The sequence below is a fragment of the Coregonus lavaretus genome (assembly GCF_964263955.1).
Source record: "Coregonus lavaretus genome assembly, chromosome: 10".
Classification (NCBI taxonomy): domain Eukaryota; kingdom Metazoa; phylum Chordata; class Actinopteri; order Salmoniformes; family Salmonidae; genus Coregonus; species Coregonus lavaretus.
Genome location: NC_139997.1, coordinates 32610069 through 32624864, shown reverse-complemented (window position 1 = coordinate 32624864; position 14796 = coordinate 32610069). Strand labels below are relative to the sequence as shown.

The following is a 14796-nucleotide window of genomic DNA, read 5'->3' as shown; positions in this document are numbered from 1 at the left end:
GTGTAGTTCTGGGCTGATCCCTCACCTTCCTCATGATCATTGATGCCCCACGAGGTGAGATCTTGCATGGAGCCCCAGACCGAGGGTGATTGACCATCATCTTGAACTTCTTCCATTTTCTAATAATTGCGCCAACAGTTGTTGCCTTCTCACCAAGCTGCTTGCCTATTGTCCTGTAGCCCATCCCAGCCTTGTGCAGGTCTACAATTTTATCCCTGATGTCCTTTACACAGCTCTCTGGTCTTGGCCATTGTGGAGAGGTTGGAGTCTGTTTGATTGAGTGTGTGGACAGGTGTCTTTTATACAGGTAACGAGTTCAAACAGGTGCAGTTAATACAGGTAATGAGTGGAGAACAGGAGGGCTTCTTAAAGAAAAACTAACAGGTCTGTGAGAGCCGGAATTCTTACTGGTTGGTAGGTGATCAAATACTTATGTCATGCAATAAAATGCAAATTAATTACTTAAAAATCATACAATGTGATTTTCTGGATTTTTCTTTTAGATTCCGTCTCTCACAGTTGAAGTGTACCTATGATAAATATTACAGACCTCTACATGCTTTGTAAGTAGGAAAACCTGCAAAATCGGCAGTGTATCAAATACTTGTTCTCCCCACTGTACATATGAGATGTGTAATTCAAGATATGTAAACATTATTAAAGTGACTAGTGTTCCATTTGTTAAAGTAGCCAGTGATTTCTAATCCATGTATATAGGCAGCAGCCTCTAATGTGCTAGTGAAGGCTATTTAACAGTCTGATGGCCTTGAGATAGAAGCTGTTATTCAGTCTCTCGGTCCCAGCTTTGATGCACCTGTACTGACCTCGCCTTCTGGATGATAACGGGGTGAACAGGCAGTGGCTCGGGTGGTTGTTGTCCTTGATGATCCTTTTGGCCTTCCTGTGACATCGGGTGCTGTAGGTTTCCTGGAGTGCTGGTTGTTTGCCCCCCAGTGACGCGTTGGGCAGACCGCACCACCCTCTGGAGAGCCCTGCGGTTGCGGGCGGTGCAGTTGCCGTACCAGGCGGTGATACAGCCCGACAGGATGCTCTCAATTGTACATCTGTAAAAGTTTGTGAGGGTTTTAGGTGCCAAGCCAAATTTCTTCAGCCTCCTGAGGTTGAAGAGGCACTGTTGCGCCTTCTTCACAACACTGTCTGTGTGGTTGGACCATTTAAGTTTGTCAGTGATGTGTACGCCAAGGAACTTGAAGCTTTCCACCTTCTCCACTGCGGTCCCGTCGATGTGGATAGGGGGGTGTTCCCTCTGCTGTTTCCTGAAGTCCACGATCATCTCCTTTGTTTTGTTGATGTTGAGTGAGGTTATTTTCCTGGCACCACACTCCCAGAGCCCTCACCACCTACCTGTAGGCGGGCTCGTCATTGTTGGTAATCAAGGCTACTACAGTTGTGTCGTCTGCAAACTTGATGATTGAGTTGGAGGCGTGCATGGCCACGCAGTCGTCGGTGAACAGGGAGTACAGGAGGGGGCTAGGCATGCACCCTTGTGGGGCCCCAGTGTTGAGGATCAGCGAAGTGGAGGTGTTGTTTCCTACCTTCACCACCTGGGGCGGCCCGTCAGGAAGTCCAGGACCCAGTTGCACAGGGCGGGGTTCAGACCCAGGGCCTCGAGCTTAATGATGAGCTTGGAGTGTACTATGGTGTTGAATGCTGAGCTATAGTCAATGAACAGCATTCTTACATAGGTATTCCTCTTGTCCAGATGGGATAGGGCAGTGTGCAGCGTGATGGCGATTGCATCGTCTGTGGATCTATTGGGGTGGTAAGCAAATTGAAGTGGGTCTAGGGTGGCAGGTAAGGTAGAGGTGATATGATCCTTGACTAGTCTCTCAAAGCACTTCGTAATGACAAGTGAGTGCTACGGGGCGATAGTCATTTAGTTCAGTTACCTTTGCTTTCTTGGGTACAGGGCCAATGGTGGCCATCTTGAAGCATGTGGGGACAGCAGACTGTATTGAGAAGATTATAGTTATTTAGGTTAGGTCATTTAGGTTAGGCTGCAGTGACCTGCCAGCACAATCTTTAGATAGGAGAGAGGTCTCTATTCAAATGGTAAATTCAGCCCAGCAGGTATCTGTGCATTTTAAGATCGGTCAATCTCCCAGCCCTGCTCTCTCAATGGTTCAGAAGCTAAGCCCACTATAAGTATGAAAAATGTATGCACTCACTAACTGTAAGTCGCTCTGGTTAAGAGCGTCTGCTAAATGACTAAAATTTAAAAATTTAATTTAATAGAGAACAGCATCTAGAGCAGGAAATCATTGAAATATGCAGTGGCTTGACTTTGAAAAAATATCAAAGCCAACAGTACCTTTTACTGTATCATTTCAGTTCTTAGTCCTCTGTTTCCTAGAAATACACTGCTCAAAAATATGAAGGGAACACCTAAACAACACAATGTAACTCCAAGTCAATCACACTTCTGTGAAATCAAACTGTCCACTTAGGAAGCAACACTGATTGACAATAAATGTCACATGCTGTTGTGCAAATGGAATAGACAACAGGTGGAAATTATAGGCAATTAGCAAGACACCCCCAATAAAGGACTGGTTTTGCAGGTGGTGACCACGACCACTTCTCAGTTCCTATGCTTCCTGGCTGATGTTTTGGTCACTTTTGAATACTGGCGGTGCTTTCACTCTAGTGGTAGCATGAGACTGAGTCTACAACCCACACAAGTGGCTCAGGTAGTGCAGCTCATCCAGGATGGCACATCAATGCGAGCTGTGGCAAGAAGGTTTGCTGTGTCTGTCAGCGTAGTGTCCAGAGCATGGAGGCGCTACCAGGAGACAGCCCAGTACATCAGGAGACGTGGAGGAGGCCGTAGGAGGGCAACAACCCAGCAGCAGGACTGCTACCTCCGCCTTTGTGCAAGGAGGAGCAGGAGGAGCACTGCCAGAGCCCTGCAAAATGACCTCCAGCAGGCCACAAATGTGCATGTGTCTGCTCAAACGGTCAGAAACAGACTCCATGAGGGTGGTATGAGGGCCCGACGTCCACAGGTGGGGGTTGTGCTTACAGCCCAACACCGTGCAGGACGTTTGGCATTTGCCAGAGAATACCAAGATTGGAAAATTCGCCACTGGCACCCTGTGCTCTTCACAGATGAAAGCAGGTTCACACTGAGCACGTGACAGACGTGACAGAGTCTGGAGACGCCGTGGAGAACGTTCTGCTGCCTGCAACATCCTCCAGCATGACCGGTTTGGCGGTGGGTCAGTCATGGTGTGGGGTGGCATTTCTTTGGGGGGCCGCACAGCCCTCCATGTGCTCGCCAGAGGTAGCCTGACTGCCATTAGGTACCGAGATGAGATCCTCAGACCCCTTGTGAGACCATATGCTGGTGCGGTTGGCCCTGGGTTCCTCCTAATGCAAGACAATGCTAGACCTCATGTGGCTGGAGTGTGTCAGCAGTTCCTGCAAGAGGAAGGCATTGATGCTATGGACTGGCCCGCCCGTTCCCCAGACCTGAATCCAATTGAGCACATCTGGGACATCATGTCTCGCTCCATCCACCAACGCCACGTTGCACCACAGACTGTCCAGGAGTTGGCGGATGCTTTAGTCCAGGTCTGGGAAGAGATCCCTCAGGAGACCATCCGCCACCTCATCAGGAGCATGCCCAGGCGTTGTAGGGAGGTCATACAGGCACGTGGAGGCCACACACACTACTGAGCCTCATTTTGACTTGTTTTAAGGACATTACATCAAAGTTGGATCAGCCTGTAGTGTGGTTTTCCACTTTAATTTTGAGGGTGACTCCAAATCCAGACCTCCAGACTTCCATGGGTTGATACATTTGATTTCCATTGATAATTTGTGTGTGATTTTGTTGTCAGCACATTCAACTATGTAAAGAAAAAAGTATTTAATAAGATTATTTCATTCATTCAGATCTAGGATGTGTTATTTTAGTGTTCCCTTAATTGTTTTGAGCAGTGTATATCCCTCAGTTCAATGCCTTGAAATACATACAGTGGGGAGAACAAGTATTTGATACACTGCCGATTTTGCAGGTTTTCCTACTTACAAAGCATGTAGAGGTCTGTAATTTTTATCATAGGTACACTTCAACTGTGAGAGACGGAATCTAAAACAAAAATCCAGAAAATCACATTGTATGATTTTTAAGTAATTCATTTACATTTTATTGCATGACATAAGTATTTGATCACCTACCAACCAGTAAGAATTCCGGCTCTCACAGACTTGTTAGTTTTTCTTTAAGAAGCCCTCCTGTTCTCCACTCATTACCTGTATTAACTGCACCTGTTTGAACTCATTACCATTATAAAAGACACCTGTCCACACACTCAATCAAACAGACTCCAACCTCTCCACAATGGCCAAGACCAGAGAGCTGTGTAAGGACATCAGGGATAAAATTGTAGACCTGCACAGGGCTGGGATGGGCTAGAGGACAATAGGCAAGCAGCTTGGTGAGAAGGCAACAACTGTTGGCGCAATTATTAGAAAATTGAAGAAGTTCAAGATGACGGTCAATCACCATCGGTCTGGGGCTCCATGCAAGATCTCACCTCGTGGGGCATCAATAATCATGAGGAAGGTGAGGGATCAGCCCAGAACTACACGGCAGGACCTGGCCAATGACCTGAAGAGAGCTGGGACCACAGTCTCAAAGAAAACCATTAGTAACACACTACGCCGTCATGGATTAAAATCCTGCAGCGCACGCAAGGTCCCCCTGCTCAAGCCAGCGCATGTCCAGACCCGTCTGAAGTTTGCAAATGACCATCTGGATGATCCAGAGGAGGAATGGGAGAAGGTCATGTGGTCTGATGAGACAAAAATATAGCTTTTTGGTCTAAACTCCACTCGCCGTGTTTGGAGGAAGAAGAAGGATGAGTACAAACCCAAGAACACCATCCCAACCGTGAAGCATGAAGGTGGAAACATCATTCTTTGGGGATGCTTTTCTGCAAAGGGGACAGGACGACTGCACCTTATTGAGGGGAGGATGGATGGGGCCATGTGTCGCGAGATCTTGGCCAACAACCTCCTTCCCTCAGTAAGAGCATTGAAGATGGGTCGTGGCTGGGTCTTCCAGCATGACAACGACCCGAAACACACAGCCAGGGCAACTAAGGAGTGGCTCCGTAAGAAGCATCTCAAGGTCCTGGAGTGGCCTAGCCAGTCTCCAGACCTTAACCCAATAGAAAATCTTTGGAGGGAGCTGAAAGTCTGTATTGCCCAGTGACAGCCCCGAAACCTGAAGGATCTGGAGAAGGTCTGTATGGAGGAGTGGGCCAAAATCCCTGCTGCAGTGTGTGCAAACCTGGTCAAGACCTACAGGAAACGTATGATCTCTGTAATTGCAAACAAAGGTTTCTGTACCAAATATTAAGTTCTGCTTTTCTGATGTATCAAATACTTATGTCATGCAATAAAATGCAAATTAATTACTTAAAAATCATACAATGTGATTTTCTGGATTTTTGTCTCTCACAGTTGAAGTGTACCTATGATAAAAATTACAGACCTCTACATGCTTTGTAAGTAGGAAAACCTGCAAAATCGGCAGTGTATCAAATACTTGTTCTCCCCACTGTATAGCATTTATTGCTAAACAGAACATGTAGCTAATTGTCTTTTCTAACTGATTGCTATGTGTCTCTCTCTCACTCTGCTTGCTGCAGGTGTGTCCCATGCCACCCTCCTGCATTCCAAATCCCTACGGGGCCACCGGGAGTGTTTTGAGAAGTACCACCTCATCGCCAACCAGAAGCTGTCCCGCTCCAAGGTCTCCCGTAGTGCCTACGAGGGAATGAAGCTGGCCCTGAGCCAGAAGATCAGCCGCATTGTTCAGTACGCCCAGAACAAAGACTCTGTCGGCTCAGAGGGAGGTCCGGGCTGCCGGGGGAGCAAGCACCAGCTCCTCTGCTACAGCCAGAATGGAGACCGTAAACCACTTCCCCAGTCAGACGCGCAGGTGCCTCGCTACACCCCATGCTGGAACCAGGGGACGGGGGCAGGAGGGCTGCCGGACTACGCCACGAGCATGCTGGAGTGCCACTCGGCCGATGGGCTGGGACTACTGGAGGACGGGCAGGGCCTGTGGGGGGCCACAGGGAGGAGGGTCCTTCATTGCCACAGCCGGTGTTCTGGAGGAGACCACCAGATGCTGCACTCAAACAATGGCCACAGCAGACACGAGTGTGAGTTCTTTATACCACCTGTAATGAACACTAACTGGCTACCTCTATTCCCAACACACCACACTGGCTGTGGTCAGATTTTCTACCCCTCTGTTCTTCAGATGTGAGCTCTCTGCATTCAAAAAAAAAAACACAACATTGTATTGATGTAGTCTAAGCATGGGGCTAGAGGAAGCCTCTGGGAACGAGTGCACCATTTTAGGAGGGTAGAGAAGTCAGACTATAGCCAGTGTTATTTAGCCCAGAGTCATCACTGGAGATGCTTCAGGGTATCTGTCTTCCCTGCATACATTCCCTTCATCAAAGAGGCATCTCAAGGTTGGATCAGAAGGTGTCTGTGTCTCTGTGATGAATGGCATTGAGTGGGAGGAGGCGTGTTGAAGAGGGAGGAAAAGAGGGAGGGAGACAGATGGGATGCGCCGCATCCATTTCTCTCCCCTCTCTGATCTGTTCTCTGTTATATGGACTCCTATCTCTTCCATCTCCCCTACTCATTAATGGCACACGACAATGTAGTGATGCAGGCTAGGGCTCCGTTTTTAGAGCATCCTCCTCACACATTCCTCCTCGACCACCACTTTCCCTCCTTTCCCCAAACCATCACACCAGAGAAAACCTTTCTCTCTCCTACCTCAGTGTCCATGTCCTGTCACTGTAACAGCACCAATGTTGTTTGTGCCTGCTGCACGCGCTCTGGGAGAGGAGAGAGGGGGGATATCTCCCAAGGATGGTGGTTCTTTCATGCCGTTCTTAGAATTCCATTCCTTTGTAAATGACGACAGTGTAGCTATATGACCCTTAACTCTTCTCTCTGCATAGTTCGTTGTTGCTATGCATCAAGTGCCTGAGGTTGCGTTAGTTGGTTAGTTAGAGGACGGTTTAGAACGAGTTTGCTTTACTTTATCACACATGCTATGTTTCTCTTGTTTTGTGACCCAATCTGTTTTATCTTCCAGTGATTAAAATGAGTGTGGATGAGCTCCACCAGGTGAACAGCCAGCTCCTGCTACAGATTCAAAGTAAGATACACTTTAATAGCCATCAATTGAAGTTAACTGTGACCAGATATCTGAATTATTGCTTTGCACATATCATCTATTTTGGAGTGCATGGGTTTGAAATATCTAATTGTAAATGACCATAAATGGAAGGAACTGAATATGCTGCATTATTTTTTTGTTGCGTCTCTTCTGTGCTGGTGTCTTTGATGTGACGTGTCTTTGTGAGGTGGTATTGTTGTTATGTCTCGGCGGTACTGTGTTGTCATTGCTGTCTGCCCCCTCTGCTTAATTGATTGACTTTTTTTTTTATTAACTAATTGTTGTCTCTGTGTGTGGTCCCTGGCTTGCAATATACTGCCTTGCTCTGTGATCTCTGTCATGCCATCCACAGAGGTGTGTGTGTGTGTGTGTGTGTGTGTGTGTGTGTGTGTGTGTGTGTGTGTGTGTGTGTTAACCCTGTGGTATACTGATCTCTGCCTCCCCCTCCCTACAGAGGTGTTTGAGGAGCTGACGGGGGCTGTACAGGAGAAAGACTCGCTGGCGTCGGAGCTGCACGTTCGTCACATCGCCATCGAGCAGCTCTTCAAGAACTGTGCCAAGCTGCCCTGGCTGCAGATCAGCCGAGCCGGGTCCGGGGTCAAGGCCAGCAGCAATGCCCCCGTGGAGTGAGGGGAGTCTGGGGGTACCTACCTGGCTTGGCTGCCTCTCTCATGGGGCTGGCTGTCTCTCTCTCAGGGGGCTGGCTGTCTCACTCCCAGGGCTACAGACAGACAGGCTGGCCACTGTAGCCAGTGCCCTTTGTATTGCGAAAGACTTGCTGCGAGGTGTGGTTTGTCCCAGAGGAATGGACATGGCCTCCTCTCATCATGCTTAAGGCTTTCTGACTGCAGTACTTGAATAAGGGGCTTGAGGAAAGGCAATAAAATTGAAGGACCTTGGGATCCATCGACTTCCAAATGGGAACTGTGGGTTGTTGATCCTCGCTGTTGGTGGACCTGTTGCCTATGCAGATATAAAGTATTTTTTAAAGAATGTCTATTCAAATGTATTTGATTCAGTGACATGAGAAAGATCTTGTTTGCATATATCTAGCTAAAGTTGTTTTCTTTTCACCAACATTTAATTTTTTGGTTTTCCTCATATCTTTTACATTTGAGCTTTCTTTTGTTATTTTAATCACACCATTTCCTCGCTCCTCTTCAGCAAATATTTGGTTGATTTATTCTGTTGTTGCTTTGGTAACTGTTACGAAAGGAGGAGTGAGATTTTATTTTGTAATCCGTGCAGTGAAACCTACTCTTGAGGTTTGAAGAAATTATGTTACATCACCCACAATCTAGTTCTAAGTGGAGGTGGGATTTTAAGTCCAGCGGTTTACAGTTTGTTGCTTTTATTATTTAGCCAGTTATGGATTGGGGTTGAATTTTGATGTTTGTTTTGTTAGTGGCATGCTGCAAATGCTATTCTCTGATAGTCTTAACTTAAGTTCTCTTGATTTCAACTGGTAAGGTATTTTATGACTGTCGAGCACAAGTCATGCCTGTAGTTGAACAAGGGAGTGACATGAAATGCATGCTGATAGCAGAGAAGGCTCAACTCTGTAAGCGTAATATGGTCCAATCGCCAAACCAAAGTATTTTATTTGCTTCAGGGCAGTAAATGTCAGTATTTATTATTTTACTTGTGGCCTACAAGTATAGGCCACGCTAGACCAACTAGAATTGATAGTGAAATGCAATAGAATTCACTGATACCAAATTCACTTGAAATGTGGCTCAATTATAAACTTCTATAACAGGTTTAGCTGTAATGTCCTATGTTATGAACCGTTCAACACTTCTCCCCTGGTTTCAGACAGACGTCAAGTTGATGTTATGTTGTGTGACTGAATTTATGTAGGCAATTATTTTAATATTGTTTTACTCTTTTGTGGTTGCGTGTTTCAAATGTGCTTTGGTTTTTACATGTTATTTTATTCTTTATTTTAACAAATTATTTTCTGGGGGTAGGCCTATGCTGTGTGGAGTTCAAATTATGGATATGTGAACTCTAACTAGACTGCCGAATCATGTTTTATCTTAACAGGATGTGTCCAATAGTTTCCCTTGCCTCCTGCTTTAAAGGCACTGATCGGAAGGAACCAATATAGCGGAAAAGAAAAGAAACCAATATAGCGGAAAGAAAACCCAAATAATGATTAGTTTCACCCATCCAGCCTGGTCAGATCAGTGATTTTGGAAGAAAACAAATGTGACAAACAAATGAACTGTTCATGAATATTTGGGAAACAGCTGTAGTAAGAACATGGATTTTATGTCTGGTCAATAATTGATGTGCATTTGAAATTTAGGCACCCTCTGGTGGTGGTTTAAAATTACTGCAGAGGTTCTTACCACTTAGGTGGAGCCTCTTGGGAAAGTTATATATTGGGCCCAAAATGAATTTGTATATTTTGGGGAACAAAGAAACAATTATAATCAGGTTGTGATGTATTTGAATCTCCCAATGTTAGTCTCCCTCTTTATAAGAGATCAGATTTGACCCCTTTGGGGTTTACAAGAAAGGTTTTAGCTCTGCTTTTGACTCTTATCCTGTGTTTTTTTCTGAGCATGAGTTGCTGTAAGTGTACATCAAATGTCTGGTATGTTGTACACATTTTATGCGCATTCTCATTTTCCCTATAGTCTGGGTTTGAGATTTGACTCCTGGGTGTTTGCAAAAGTACCTTTTTCCCTTTATAGAACCCCACAGTGGAGTTGTCATAATACCCATAAAACCTAGTGGTCAAACAGGGAAATGGTTCCAATCATTTTTCCACATCGTGGATTTAAGAAACACTTAAAATAAGGGCTGTGTTTCGTGTAGGCTTACCCTGGCGTGACGTTTTGATAACCATGTAAATCTCTCTCGGACAAGGTGACTTTTATCTGATTCAAAAATGCTAATTAGCATCAAAGTAGACATCATGCAAAACTACAAATCCCTACAAGCTCCTGCACGTCATCCCTAGCTGACACCTTTGCTAACAGGTATTGTGTCAATTTAAAACTTGATCAAGACAGTTCACAGAATTGTCTATTTTTAAAGAAATGTATCCAATTTATTCATTACTACATTTAGCTAACATTAGATAGTTAATCCAGAGATTGTTGCCTTTGCTTCGATTCGGCAGTCTCGCCCAGATCATCATGGCATTTGTAGTTTGAGGGTAAATACAGATTTACATGGTTATCAAAACATCACGCCAGGGTAAGCCTACATGAAACACAGCCCTTATTATAAGGTTTTGTAAAAATCCCCTAAGGGGAAAAATGAATGGTGGAAGAACGATTTGAACCATTTCCCTGTTTTACCGCTTGGTTTTATGGTTATTGTGACTCATATTGTGGTACTCTGTAGTGCACTTATACTAGGGGATGGGGTGCCATTTCAGATTTGCCCACTGAGTGGTTTATAGGTTTGGTAAAGTTTTATATATGTCTGAACGGTTGCTTCCCTGGTTGGAAAGACTCGTGAGCCATCTGTGTCTGTCTGGGGTGAATGTCATTAGCTGTGTGTGTGTATCTGGATATGTGTACATACCTGTTGCATTGCTTTCCCCTTTCTGCTAAATTTGACTTGACTCATGATTTTCTTGGTGGTCTGATACATTAAAGGGATAGTTGAACCAAGTTACAAAATGACATTGCTTTCTTTACCCTGTAAGCAGTCTATGGACAAGGTATGACAGCAATGCATGTTTTGTTTTTATTTCCTTGGCACTGTTTCCAGCATTTGGCACATAAGCTTTTTCACGCATTATGTCCAACTCATTCGAAAGTATCTCAAATGTATTGTGAAACTCAGTCACTTAGATGTTTTGAACATGATGTGCAAAAAATGCTAATATCGGTATCAGGACTTGAATGGGATTTGTGCCACAAACGCTCCAACGTTAGCATTCGGAAACAGTGCCAGGGAAACTAAACCAAAGCATGGATTGCTGTCATCATTGTCCAATATGTAATTTGGGTGAACTATCCTACATTTTTATAATTTGGGCGAACTATCCTACATTTTGTAATTTGTGTGGCCTGTGCTTGTGCTGTGTGGATTTCTTTGTAGAAAATGTTTATTTGTGGAGCTGACTGCCTATGTGAAATGTGTCTAATTGTTTTGTATTTTTTCCAAAATATTTCAATAAAATTATCATATTTTTCTTACATTTTCTTTGGTGTCATATTGGCTGAGTAGATGTAGGCATGGTATGACAACCAATCGAGTTGGCTACAGAACAACTTATGAGACCATGCTATGATATCTTGTCAATTACCAATTGTCTCTAATCAGAGCCCTCCGGTGTTGTGTTCGAGACCACCTAAAGCGAGACTGATTCAAGACCAAGACCAGAGCAAATCGAGTCTGTGTCAAGACTAAGACCAGAGTGGGGGCAAGACTGAGACCGGGAGGGGGACAAGGGATCCAAGACAGTCAAGACCGAGACCAGAAAAATGCGAGTCCAATTCAAGACTATTATTGTAATTTTGTCAAATCACATTTTTACATTTACATTTTAGCAGACGCTCTTATCCAGAGCGACTTACAGTTAGTGAGTGCATACATAATTTTTTCATACTGGCCCCCCGTGGGAATCGAACCCACAACCCTGGCGTTGCAAACACCATGCTCTACCAACTGAGCTACATCCCTGCCGGCCATTCCCTCCCCTACCCTGGACCAATTGTGCGCCGCCCCATGGGTCTCCCGGTCGCAGCCGGCTACGACAGAGCCTGGATTCGAACCAGCCTTAGACCACTGCGCCACTCGGGAGTCTATCACCACCATAATAGAGTTCAAAATGTCCAGTATTTCTGTGTTCATATTTCAGAACAACATATGGATTCTTTAGACATTCAGAATAGTGAAAGAATGCATGCTGAGGGAAAATAGAGCCACTCCACAAATGATTACTAACCCAAACACCGTGGTGAACAATGGGCCTTCTACGCCTTCAGAGAAGGGCTAAGAATTTATAAAATAATTATTATAATGATAATTATATTTTCAATGATGTTCTGATTTAATCTCTTAAGTTTTTTCTGTAAAGGAAAGGGTTGAAGAGAAAAAAGATCCAATCAGCCATTGGCTAGGCCATCAGAAGCTAGATAAAGGCATTTGCCATTCAAATGTATTAGGGCAACATTTTGGAGTGACAGTGGAATCAACCAATCACATTTTGACTTAATGGATGCGACTGTTTTTACAAAAACGTATGGAAACTGCTGCCTTTTTGAAGGTCAACAGGTCACTGTGCAATAGCGAGCAGTAGTTTTCCCACAGTCTAGCTAGTTAGCTTTTGTTGTCGGCTAGTTTGCAGCGGCTGCAGCAGGTGTTATCAAAGAGGATGTTGTTGTAGTTTGTTAGTTTCTCCCTTTTCAAGAATAACTTTCAACAAGAAGTTAACTTTCAAATGATCATCATCTGGTCAGTGGAACTGTTTTTTATTGCAGCGCGCTTGCTGTTGTTAGGCATCTCTTTGAAAATAACTTATGTGTGTGAAACATTGTTGCATTTAAAGTGGAACTGACACCATTTTAGCAACATGAATTCTTATTAAAATCTGTTCATATACACCCTCAGGAAGAATGACACTTCATGTTTTCATAAATTCTTAGAACGTTTGGGAATTACGTATACTAAGGCATTTGTGAATATTCTATAGCAATATAGAGTGGGAAAGCGGTCATGCGTTTGGACAATTAATAGACACTGCAGTAAATAAAACCGAACAAAAACATCTGTCTTGTCAGGACCGGAGTCTACACAGATCGGTGCGCTATAGCCAATCGGAGCTATAGTAGGCCTTTATACAAACAAGTAATTTTCCACACGGGCCTGCCATCATTCACCTTGAACCTTACTGTGTGTTTACAGGCAGTTGCAATAGCACAACTTTAGATCATTGGAACGCATTTGCCAAAAGCAACAAAATACACCTGAATGGATTTCTGCAAATATGTAAACACCACGGTAGTTCACTTACATTTGGGAACTTTACAGTCCTATTGATCAAACAACCATGAAAAGGTAGGCTCTCTCTCCCTCAGTTATGCACATCAACAACAACAACATCAACAACTAATGCTAGCCAGAGCAAGATGAGCTAAAATCTAACGAAGGAACATTTGATAAACCCTCTCAAACTTTTTCAGCTAGTTGGCCGTCAAAATTGCACTGATAAACGATGGGGAATTGTAGCCTCCTCGTCCTTCAGCTGCTTGCCTGGAAATGCATACTTGTCCCAACCAAAATCGAGCACACTGCCATGCAATCTCCATAGACAAACATTGGCATTAGAACGACCCATACAGAAGAGCTCACTGACTTTCAATGTGGCACCGTCATAGGATTCCACCTTTCCAACAAGTCAGTTCGTCAGATTTCTGCCCTGCTAAAGCTGCCCCGGTCAACTGTAAGTGCTGTTATTGTGAAGTGGAAATGTCTAGGAACAACAATGGCCATAGATGCCAAGCGTCTGCTGGAGTGGGGTAAAGCTCGCCGCCATTGGACTCTGGAGCAGTGGAAATGCGTTCTCTGGAGTGATGAATCACGCTTCACCATCTGGCAGTGCGACGAACAAATCTGGGTTTGGCGGATGCCAGGAGACCGCTACCTGCCTGAATGCATAGTGCTAACTGTAAAGTTTGGTGGAGGAAGAATAATGGTCTGGGGCTGTTTTTAATGGTTCGGGCTAGGTCCCTTAGTTCCAGTGAAGGGAAATCTTAATACTACAGCATACAATGACATTCTGTGCTTCCAACTTTGTGGCAACAGTTTGAGGAAGGCCCTTTCCTATTTCAGCATGACAATGCCCCCGTGCACAAAGCGAGGTCCATACAGAAATGGTTTGTCGAGATCGGTGTGGAAGAACTTGACTGGCCTGCACAGAGCCCTGACCTCAACCGCACCGAACACCTTTGGGATGAATTGGAATGCCGACTGCGAGCCAGGCCTAATCGCCCAACATCAGTTCCCGACCTCACTAATGCTCTTGTGGCTGAATGGAATCAAGTACCCGCAGCAATGTTCCAACATTTAGTGGAAAGCCTTCCCAGAAGAGTGGAGCAAAGGGGGGACCAACTCCATATTAATGCACATAATTTTGTAATGAGATGTTTGAGGAGCCACATACATTTACATTTTAGTCATTTAGCAGACGCTCTTATCCAGAGCGACTTGTATGTAGTGTAGCTAGCTAGCTATCTAGTTAGTGAGTGCATACATTATTTCCCCCCCCCGTGGGAATCGAACCCACAACCCTGGCGTTGCAAATGCCATGCTCTACCAACTGAGCTACATCCCTGCCAGCCATTCCCTCCCCTACCCTGGAAGACGCTGGGCCAATTGTGCGCCTCCCCATGGGTCTCCCGGTCGCGGCCGGCTACGACAGAGCCTGGATTCGAACCAGGATCTCTAGTGGCACAGCCTTAGACCACTGCGCCACTCAGGAGGCCATACCTTTGGCCATGTAGTGTAGCTAGCTAGCTATCTAGCTAACGTTAGGCTCCATGTTTTTAGCTTGCTACATAAATAGATACGCTAGCCTATCAGCCACG

At 44.9% G+C, this 14796-nt stretch overlaps 1 protein-coding gene across 2 annotated transcripts in view; it reads left to right on the top strand.

Annotated features, from left to right (window-relative positions):
- The window catches only part of LOC311136679 (protein EURL homolog), a 55027-nt gene extending 43624 nt beyond the window's left edge, over positions 1-11403 (top strand). For both annotated transcript variants that reach the window (XM_084170895.1, XM_084170896.1), the window contains exons 3-5: positions 5682-6200; positions 7157-7219; positions 7695-11403. In XM_084170895.1, the coding sequence (XP_084027021.1) occupies positions 5682-6200; positions 7157-7219; positions 7695-7870 (758 nt within the window). In that variant the 3' untranslated portion in view covers positions 7871-11403. The remainder of the gene's footprint in view (positions 1-5681; positions 6201-7156; positions 7220-7694) is intronic.
- The last annotated feature ends 3393 nt before the right edge of the window (positions 11404-14796 follow it).